The 11140-nt window shown below is 38.7% G+C and overlaps 1 protein-coding gene across 1 annotated transcript; it reads right to left on the minus strand.

Moving 5' to 3' along the window:
• Positions 1-227: 227 nt before the first annotated feature.
• Positions 228-10789, minus strand: DNAL1 (dynein, axonemal, light chain 1). The gene is made up of 7 exons (XM_009074996.1): positions 10757-10789; positions 7683-7792; positions 6971-7026; positions 3572-3627; positions 2236-2362; positions 1699-1845; positions 228-274 (listed from the first exon to the last, which is right to left on the minus strand). The coding sequence occupies exons 2-7, from the start codon at positions 7715-7717 to the stop codon at positions 228-230; spliced, it is 468 nt and encodes a 155-aa protein (XP_009073244.1). The 5' UTR covers positions 7718-7792; positions 10757-10789.
• Between the last annotated feature and the right edge of the window lie 351 nt (positions 10790-11140).

The following is an 11140-nucleotide window of genomic DNA, read 5'->3' on the forward strand; positions in this document are numbered from 1 at the left end:
ATAAAGATCTCAGCTCCACTGGTCTCTGCAGAAGGTGTTTATGCTTGAGAGAATCAGTGTGCCAAATTTTTGGTAAGTGACTCTTTGGGTGAGAGATTGTGGAGATAAGCTGGTCTTGTAAAAACTGCCCAAAGATTTTCTTCAAAACAAATATTTGATATAAAAGTTCTATGTGCCAAGCCATCCAGAGTCGCTTAAATAATTAAATACCCAACAAGAACGTGTTATCAGTTTGCTCCTTCTTCATCTTCTTCTTGTTTAAGAACTAGAGTACCTAAGAGGAAAAAAAAAGAGAGAGATGAAAAAAACATCTGCAAGATTTATGAACAGATTATACAGAGAAAGACATAGTTAATTCTGACCTACCTGAAAGATAATCTGGACTATTGGAAAGAGTCAAGAGTTGTATTTCCTGCCTGTTTCTACATGACATGAACTTCTGCATTCCTGAACTGGCCTTCACTAGAAAAGTCATCAACTGATGAGCTTTTCTGTTGGATGTTTTTCCAACTTCTTGGGTAACAGGGAATAAAAAGGTACTAAAGCAGGATCTGCAAAGATCTGCCTCAGTTTTTGGGAGATGCACCAAGTCAGTTCAATTGCTAGCAACCAACCAGCACATTACCCTTCTCCTGCGGGGCCACCACTTTGTGCTGCTATTTCCACAACATACCTGACCAACTTTGGGTATGGTTAGTAAGTCTAACCTTATACTACCAAGATTACTTTTTGCCCATACAAATATTTTCCGTATTTCACTTTTTGTTTCACTCCTACTACAACAGCAAATGTACTGCTGCAGGCCATCATTCCTAGCAGTGCAATTCTCCCACCAGGCTTCCACTTCCTAATAATTCTTGTTACTGCAGTTCATCTGGATTTAGATAGAATCTGTTAATAGATTTCCCATCTACTGCTCCCTGAAATCAAGTTATCATCTCTTGTCAACATCCCTACATTCTTCCCTTTCCAGCTGCTACTCTGACTCTTTTAGTGCTACCAGTCCTGCTCTCCTCTTTATTGCTTAGCAAACAGGGGATAATAGTGAACAGCTAACATCTCCATTAACAGAAATTAACATATTTAAAAATAAATTTTAAAACTATTTTTTAGTTACTAATCAGGACATAGTTTAATATCTTTTCATATCAGTGTCTTTAAAAGGACAAGACAGCTCACAAATTGAGTCTTACTGCAGTGGTGACAGAAGGATATTCAGACATTTAGGAAACTTGTGCAAAGTTTTGAAAACTTGCCCTTGCATCAAAAGCAAAATGGAGCATATTCCTGTCTATCTCCATTCCCTCATGTTACCTCTTGTTGGGAAAACTGTCAAACAAATTTTCTAGAAAAATTGTCATCCAATTTGGCAGATGAAAGCCTTGTTAACTTATTTAATGCTAAAACATTCAGTTCCTTATTAGTTTTGTGCTAGAAATAGTTGGGTAACTACAGAGTAATGCTCCACTGTAGGCTGCAACACCACTTGAACTCAACACTCCAAAATCAATCAAACACTCTCAGAAGATCTGCAGCCAAGATCTGAATAACTACTTCTGAATAACTCCAAAGAGAAGAGGGAGGAATATTAATTTCACAGGCACACAGATGAATCTCTGTGGTTATGATTAATTTCCCTGTGGCTGTCTTTATATTAAGCTGTTAACTCACCCCCATTGCCTCATGCCCCAAACTCACCATCCAGCTTTTTCAGCTTGGGGACCCGTTTGGTTGCTTCTTCAATCCAACTGTTCTTCTGATCAGAAGCATACTTCTCTTGTAGTGGATTGCCTACAAACACCAGATCCTCTAGTAATGGCAGCTCTGCCAGTCTCACAAACTCTGCTGCAACCACAAAGGTGAAAACACCAACCAGATTGTGGAACGTGGATAGTACATCTGCACCACACAAACTCAGTGCAAACATAAAGAGCATGGGATACAGCAGGAGAGGGATTGCTTGGGCTCTGACTGCTTTCAGGTTAAAGAAAAGGTATGCATTTTAAAAGAGGCCAGAGAGATGACTCAAAGCACAAATTTCATTGTGCTTAGCAGTTAAAATTCAATATTCTAACTATTTTTACTCTCTTGCATGAGTAGATAGATTCTTGCCCATGTCTGCAGACTTGTAGGTTGGACTCAGAGCCCTGTAAGGTACAGCACTAGCTTTCTAGTTACTGACTTAACTTATGGATTTCCCCATGCTACAGAAGTAATTACAGAGTAATGTCTTACCCCAGTCTTTCACCAAATTATTTGACATATAAAGAACCTTCAGTTTCTTCATTACACGGATACCCCTCAGTTTCTCAATGAAGTTGTATGAGATCCACAGCTCCTCTAAAGTATCTGCAACTGCCTCCTGGAAAACAATAGGACTACTCAGGTAAGCAGAAGTACATCTTCCAAATTCTTCAGATTCTCTCTTCACCCCCTACAGGTCACCTCATGCCAGAAAATACTAAGGCATACTGGTCCTCATTTCTTAAGTATGCATGACAGGTCCCTAATTATGCATGACAAATGCTCAAAGGAGTTAAAAGCAAAGGATCTGAAACATATGTAAGGAGGACAGAAATCAAAATATTAGAATAAAACAAGAAATAGCTGTCTTGAGCATTTGTTCTTAAGGCATAGGGGCAGAGGAGACAAATTTGGCTGCTTGTGCACTGCAAGCATATGTGAAGTGAATGCAATTCAACAACTGCTTGGGAAGGGGTGTTATAGGGTATGAGAGTTACTCATTTCAGGTGCATGTATTTTGTACCTGTCAGCCAGAAATTTCTTTCATAATTCTCTCAAAAGAGAGCTTTTTCAAACCAGTAAGGTTTAAATGGCATCTCTGAAAGTGGGAACAGTTTTGAAGAGAAGCATTCTGCAGGAGAAACATATAGTCTCTCTTGAGAAGGAAAATAATGTATATATTAATTAAAAAACACAGACTGAAAAAGAAGTTCTTCTGCCCTAAATTCAAATGTAACAAAACTGATCCAATTTTTAACTCAACAAATCTTCCCCTACCTGGTATACTCAGTCCTGTCACCATCTTCTCCCTAAAGCCACACTGCTCCAGGTGCCAGTTAACATACAGGGGACAGACTCTCAGGAAGTGTGTATCCATAGGACTGCCAATATTTGTAGTAAAGAACTGCCTACATATTTTCAGGCAGAATATTCCACATGCAAGAAGTCTGTAGGAATTACATTCCTGTAAAGCCAGTGGAATTTAAATGGCTTTACAGTTTTCAAACAACAGTTCTGCTCATATTTATCACAGACAACAAAATCACTCTTTCTAAAATTCTTCTGTGTAGTAAATTAGCCCTGCAGAATTTCCAAACATGAAAAGAATTTAAACAAAAGGCAACAGATTATCTGAAAATTCAGAAGCAATGTGTAGGAGGGTGAACAGATCATTGCAACAGGGGAAAGTAAAAGGTTAGGCAATAACCTTCTATTAAATTCATTTCATTAAATTCAGCAAAGACTTGTACGAACATAGGGGAATTACCCCACATTCCAGACAGCACTCCATTTGGTTAGTGAAGAATTGATACTAAGAAGCACATACCAATCCATTCAAGTTCTTTATGTTATTTCTTCCCAAGGACAGAATCCTCAAATTTTCTGTAGTAAATTAAAAAATAAGAAGATGCTGTAAGTCAGGTAAAACGCCATATTCTACTTACAAACTGCACTCTGAACAGGCTGTCTTGAGAAAGAATGACCTAACAGGAACAAAACCTCCTGATCCACACAGATCAGTAGGACTGGATGCAGGGGACAGCTCAGAAATATGCTCATGAATACTGAGCTGCTTCATGTGTAGGTCACCTGGTTGAAATTCAGTCCAGACAAATACTGAACTCTTGTACCCAAACTCTAACTACTGACTTGCTTGGTTCGTACCTCTTCTAGCCCAGGCAAATCTTTATTTTCCATATCTCTATCTTAAGGCTGCAGATTTGGTTCCTATACTAGAGGCAGCATGTAAAGCTGCCTTAGAGACATCTGATGAGGGAGGGACGTTTCAACTCAGTCTGGCAGCCAGACAAAACTCCTTCCAAGTGAGCTGTTCATGCTGGGGTTTAGTGTAATACTAGTGTACCTCAAAGCTATCACAAAATAGCAGCCTTTTGGATAACTCACTTTCATTTTCCACAGACTTTCTTGTAGCTATAAACAAGCAAACTGTGTTGCAGCATGTAGCTGTGTTAACTTTGGATTTATATCTTTCACTAACGTTTTAACACTTCTTAACTGCATTAAGGATGAAATACTCAGTGATCTTGTCTTGTTCTCTAATGCATAATGATCGAGAATACAGTAATTAGTGGCAAGACCAGTGCAAATCCCAGACAAGTAGCCACAAGTAGCTCCATAGACAGCACATGTAGTATCTAGAGACTGCTACAGATGAAGACTCAAGGCTGATCTAGAACAGACAGTTGCATGTTCTGTCTCACGAAATACAGCGATGAAATCACTGATGAAACCACACCTACTGAACCATACCTGACAAATACTCTGAAACAGGAAGATTAGTTTTCACTTAAAAAGTTGAGATACAATGAGAATTCCTTTTCTTTTTAAGCACAGCAGCTTAATACACAACCATGCTCAAAAAATGAAGAATCATAACCAGTAAGTCAAAAGCCTACCATGGCTAGTACTCTCCAGAATATCCCTAAGGATCCCCATCCATGGGGAAGAGTGCTGGGAGATGGCCTTTTGCTCTAGCCAACTATTCTCTCTGCAACTCACATTTATAAGTTATAAATCTGCACTAGCTTTTGAAACTTGTAAGAAATTAAAGGGCAGGTACAAATACCAAAATGGCAGATTGCTTAAAAAGCCTTGCCTTGAAATTGTTTCTAACTGCTGCCACTGGTTTTTATTACTCTTGTTCTGAGATACTCTGTATTTTAAAGGAAGAAAGAATTCCATCATGGAACATTTGCAGTCTCTAAAACACAAAACTAACACTTGTTGCTGTCATTGAAAACCTCTTCCTCACGTACATATCTACAGCTGTGATCCTCTATGCAGAATTATCGACTTGACATTAACTACCTTATCAGGTATATACATTACAATACTATTTTCTGTCTGAAAACAGAGTGTAGGTGCTTAAAAAGGTTTCTCAGCTTCCTCTCTGAAATAAGCAAAATCAAGTATGTAATAATTAGTGCCCTGTTTATCATAGCTATAAGCACTGGTTTCCCTCCTTCACAGATGCCAAAAGTGAGTTCCTCATATCCTGTACCTTTACGAGACAGACCCCATAGTCCTAGTCTGTCTGGCTTTAGGATCAAATATTTGGTATAGACTGGATATTTTGAACCTACATTTTATTAATATAAATATTTATGATGCTTTAAATGCTTTTAATGTTTTATCCCACTAAAAAACTTAATTGGTTTCACTTTTACCTATAACTGCCTAGTTTTTTTTTCCTCATAATAAAGTTACTCAAATTGAAGTATTACAACACAGTTATTTGGAAAGACTACTCGTGCCGGTTTGAGCTGAAGTAGAGTTAGCTTTCTTCACAGAGGCTAGTATGGGGCTATGTTTGGATTTTGTGCAGAACACAGGGTTGATAATGCAGAGATGTTTTTGTTATTGCTGAGCAGAGCTTACACAGAGCCAAGGCCTTTGCTGCTTTCCGTACTGCCACACTGGCAAGGAAGTTGAGGATGCATGGGAGACTGGGAGGAGACACAACTGGGACAGGTGACCCAAACTGACCAAAGGGATATTCCATACCATAGGACATCATGCTCAGTATATAAGGTGGGAGGAAGAAGGAGGAAGGGGGGACATCTGGAGTGATGGCGTTTGTCTTCCCAAAGAACCATTACGTGTGATGGGCCCTGCTCTCCTGGAGATGGCTAAACACCTCCTGTCTTTGGGAAGCAGTGAATTAATTCCTTGTTTTGCTATGCTTGTGTGTGCAGCTTTTGCTTTCTCTATTAAACTGTCTTTATCTCAACCCATGAGTTTTTGTAGCTTTTACCCTTCTGATTCGCTCCCCCATCCTGTTGGTGGGGGAGGGAGAGAGAGGCTGAGTGGTTCTTGGCTGCTGCTGGGGTTAAACCACGACACTACTGGAATATTTTTTCCCTGATCAGTATTTGCAAATTTTTTCAAGTCTGAGCATATTATGAAAAGAAATAAGTTCATCAAGGTCCTTGACAGACCTATTGGTGAGTAGCTGGAGAGGATGAGATTCCAGGTTCCATATTTGTCTCTCTGGCATTTTAATGGCAACAGAAAAGCCTGGAAGCTCCACCCCAAAACCTGCACCTCTTTGCCAGCCTTATGGCACAGAGTCAAAGTCTTGAGGATGGGCCATTAACACTGCCGTCCCAAAGTCAGTAACCCAATCAGTTTCATAGACAGTTGTCCCAAGAAAAAAAGTTCTGCTTCCAGACAGGTGGTACATCCCTTTCAAGTATGAACAAAATCAAACCAAGTATATCCAATCCTCTGCAAAGTGGAATGACATTTTTCCACCCAAGTCTACAACACTCCAACCTCACTCCAACCCATAACACCATTATGGAGCTGTTGAACTGCAGACTATCATCTCCATCATGAGCATGGAAAACAGTCTTTCTATCACTCTAGAACTGATTAGGTGTTGAATACCACCGAGAGGCACAAGTGCTTACTGAATGGAATTTTTTGTTGTTGGCGGTTTTGTTTTGGTTTTTTGTTAAACTTGCACTGTGAGTCAACTGTCAAGGCCAGTGCAGGGCTGCCTGCTTCAATACCCCTACCTGCTAAGCATGCATTCTCCAGTGAGACTGGTAATTTTGAAGGTCACTTTTAATTTTCTAAGAGGCAGGAATATAAGTGGGTAAGAATAGGTATAAATAAAGCTGGATACATGTAACAAATTATGTTATATATCCTAACCAACGACTAGAAAACAAACATAATGGATACCTGGCTGGTCACTTACTTAGGCTGTTCAAGTTGGTGATTCTTTCAATGCAGTTTGTAGACAGCGATAGTTTCCTTTAAAAGCAAGAATAATCAATTCACAGCATACAAGGGATCACTATACTGGAAGAGGTCCAAGTCCAAACACCACTGCATTTGAGGGATTTGTCTATTCTCTAATCAGATGGTGAACTGGATGTGTAAACAGACTCAAAATATACTCAAATCATCAAGACTTCTTCAACTTTACCTTCTGGGAAAGTACCATGAATTACTTATGTGACACACTGCATTATCTTTTGATGCCTTAACATCACATGGATGTTTGTTTCTGAAATGGCTCTAATCTCTTTCTGAAAGTCCTGCTTAAATGTCTTTTTTTTTTTTTCATAAATTTCAGAGTGCATCATAAATCTGTCAGTTAGCTGATACACTCCAAACACAGACCTGTAATTATATACTGATGAACAGTATATAATTTTTCTGGGGACAAATATCAATGCAGAATCTACTCTAACATCTTCCAAGTTAAGTCATGGGAATCTTTGAATTAAAAAGGGCAACTGTGTGTGGAAAGAGAAGCTGAACTGAGAAAAAAAAGAAGAGAAAGCTTCTGTTTTGAAGGCCACACTTAGACACAGTAAATACATATTTGCACAGTGGACAGCAGAAAACAGAAAAAAAATAAAGATAAGAGAATATTTTGTTTCCAGTTTGTTTTTTGAACTTACTCGCAGTTAACAAGAGTGGAAAGTGATTCATCCATCTTCTCTACAGGAGGAATCTGACCATACAGTTTTACCTCCTTTGCCTCTGAAGCCTTCTGGCCATTTTTTTCTTCCTAAAGAAAAGAAGAGAGAGAAGGTGAAGAAGAGGCTCATTGCTACATGAAATTACCAAAAATTACTATACTAAAAAACTATTATAAAAGCAATTACTATAGAAGCAATTCCAATATACTACTAAAATATGTTACTGAAAAGAGAAAGCATTTTAAGTACTGTCTATCAAAATCCCTGCTGGCATAGCACTGAAAGGGAAAGACTAGCTTCTTTTCAAGATATCAAAAGACCTTATACAGTACATATGCTTTTTAATAAAGGTTCTGTTACACTTGAGCAATTTAATTAAGGAGTCCTCTGACATAATGAATGGAGAATAGATGGAGGTTGAATATTCTGAATTAAGGTATTTCCACGGAGACTGACATACAGGAACCTCAGCTAGGGCCAATCTGTAGCAGAAGCAGATTCTTAAAAGCTCTGACATAAAAATCTCCTTCCCACTTCACCAAGAAACCTCAGAATTCACACCTAACTCGGGACACAAACTGAACACAGGGGAGTGTCTTTTGGGGGAGAACCTCGACAGATTCATTAGAAGCATGAAGAATCCAAAAATAAAATATTTCTAATTAGCCATTCAAAAAGAGTGGGGGAAGATTTCACACTTTAGAGAATACAGCAAAAGATAAATTTCCTACTTTCAACCTAGGCTGATAATTTTCTAAATTAAATACTTTGTAAAGTTCAGAGCCTTAGAAAAATGGCCATAACTTCAGCATTTGGGTTCATTAAAAATATAGTCTTTAAATATTTTAAAATTCCAAAGTGATGGCAATCATTGACTAAACACTTGGAACAAGTATCTAGTTAGGGAGCACCAGCAGTTTTGACACCTGCCTCCCTTACAGCACAAAGGGAGCATTTTGTCCATGCACTCAGTGTTCAGTGGGAGGACTGGAGGTCCATTAACAAAGGAGAAATCTATTTGGCACTTTCAAAACAAGGACTCTTGTTTTCTCCCCTATTTTATGAAGCTACTGAAAAGGGAGCTGGCTGCGTGTGGGCTGGTTTATATGGCTACTTTGTAATGAAATTAACTGCATCCCAGAAGTCTTTCAGAATCCCACAGCAGACGATCAGGTTTTGAAAACATTATTGTCCCTCTTATGCACCCAAAATACTTCAGGAAACTTAAATCTAATAAAAAAATAGCATGTTGTCTTGTATATTTACTTACATTCCAGTTTTTGCCCAAATTCAGTGTGATAGTATTTTTACTTGTAATTAGTGTATTGCTTGTAATTAGTGATTTACCAAATAAGCACATCAGATGTTTGGTTATGTGTATTCAAACTAAGTCACCATATGAATGTGAAACTTCCATTTTCCATAGTAAATGCATTTTTCTATCTGCATTAATACTCAGTTTGTAATCATCTATCAGTTTACACCAATAAATAAAAATACATTTTTCCTTAAATACATGAGAGAGCTTCCAACACAGACTGTGACCAGCAGTGAGCACTTGCAGGAAGAAAATGAATGCTGATTGCCAAGTACTTGTGGAAGCAAGGTCAGCTGCACAACCACAGTATGACAAAGAAAAACCACAGGCAGATCAGGCACACTTTTCTAAGAACAGGTTACGTGTTTGCTAAGTTGAAGCTGCTTTGATTTAAAGTTGCTTTGATTTGACTAATGTCACCCTGACTGTAGGGCATAGGTAAACTTTATGCCAAAGGGAAGAAAAACATCTGGAATGCAACACACCACCAGATCCAATTGTACAAATCACACAGACCCAGATTAGGAATAGTAAAAGCAAGCTTTAGACCCAACCCCAATAACATGAACAGAAAAGCAAATTCAGCACTTCATGCCTAACTTTAATGGAAACTCACTGACACAGGCCTATTATCTCGGCGAGACATGTGACAGAGGAGCAAATGAAAAACAAACCTTTAATAGGAAATATGGAGCTGAGGCTCTGGAGGGCAGAAAGAGTAAAGGAGGAAAAGCAAAATTTTTTAAAACTCAGTTCACACCTCTAGTAATGCTAATGTCCTCAAGCTGTTGCATTCTGGTTCTTATTAGGAGAGTAGGAGTGAAGTTTGTGGGATATACCAATGTAACTGAAATACTGAAGGTGCTAAACAATTATAAAATTCAAAATGGAAGCAGTTTTCAATCACAGGCTAGTAACTGAGCTGATGATGGTAAGGATCTGGCTTTCAAGGGCACCTGCCCACACTGCCTGCCTCACATCCAGGTCTTTTAGAGACCGAAGCATTTATAAACTCATGCTCTAGCAGCTGGCCAGAATTAGGAGAGTTCACGTGTACCCAGGAACACATCTCTGCCCTAACCTGAAATTCGCTGAGACTATGGAAAGATTCTCACTGGTTTTACTGGACTGTGAACCTGACCCCAGGGCACCCTACATCATCATTTGAAACTGCAGCTGCATTCTTCACATCCAACACACAGCTTTCTAGAAGACCAAGTCAGTGACCACCAGACAAATCACTTTCCCTGTTTACACAGTACTTTGAGAAGAAAAACAAACAATAAACTCATTCTGAGTAAAGCTTTGTAAATTACGAGGGACCACATGTCAAAAGACATGCAGAAGTTTCACTGAATTCAGTACAGTGAGCATTTCATACTGGTTTATTCTGTGGGAAGGACTACACTCAGGTAAAGTGAACAGAGCATAACTGAAACATAAGACATCCCCAGCTTTAAATCTCTTTGTAGCTTCAGGCCAATGCATATTTGGCACGAGGCAGGAAAGCAAAACCGACTCATATCAATTTAACAAGAACATACGGAAAGTCCAACAGAATGTATTATACAAGAACAACAGTACTCATCATTTTACTTTGTTAAACTTCTTAAAGAACATGTTTCAAGCAAATGTATTTCCTACAAAGTTTGAAAAACAAATTTAGCTGAATACAGTCCAACCCCACGATGCCATGGAGCACTGCAAAGCAGCTAGATACTGTTATGGTACTTACCCATTTGGCTAGAGCTTCTTTGATAGTTGTTGCTTTTGCCTAAAAATGAAACAAATTTAAATAAATATTCATTGCAAATTTTTAACCAGCTTGCTCACTGCAAACCTATTTCCTCTCTCTATCTTGCTTGCCTATTCCCCTCTACCACTTTCCCGTATTATCTTCCGTCAGCTGAGTGTCCCATAACTTTGTTCTCTGGTGTACTTGGCAGCATTTTCAGAAGCAAACAATGGACTTAAGGTAAGGACATTATCCTCCTGATCTTACTCTCTGCCCCATGGGACAATGCTGTTAGCTTTGATGGCAAAATTCAATTCAAAGGCATAAGCAATTACTGCACTGAAAATGTGGTCTAGGGCTCTTAAACCCTCACACTTTCTATTG

This window comes from Acanthisitta chloris, unplaced genomic scaffold, assembly GCF_000695815.1.
Source record: "Acanthisitta chloris isolate BGI_N310 unplaced genomic scaffold, ASM69581v1 scaffold24375, whole genome shotgun sequence".
Classification (NCBI taxonomy): Eukaryota; Metazoa; Chordata; class Aves; order Passeriformes; family Acanthisittidae; genus Acanthisitta; species Acanthisitta chloris.

Excerpts from the sequence above, each read along its gene's own strand:
- DNAL1 (XM_009074996.1), bottom strand. The coding sequence starts at position 7,717 with ATGGATGAATCACTTTCCACTCTTGTTAACTGCGA. Across the intron at positions 7,027-7,682 it reads TCCACTCTTGTTAACTGCGA|GAAACTATCGCTGTCTACAA; the intron begins GTAAGTTCAAAA and ends TTGCTTTTAAAG. Across the intron at positions 3,628-6,970 it reads CACCAACTTGAACAGCCTAA|AAAATTTGAGGATTCTGTCC; the intron begins GTAAGTGACCAG and ends AATTTACTACAG.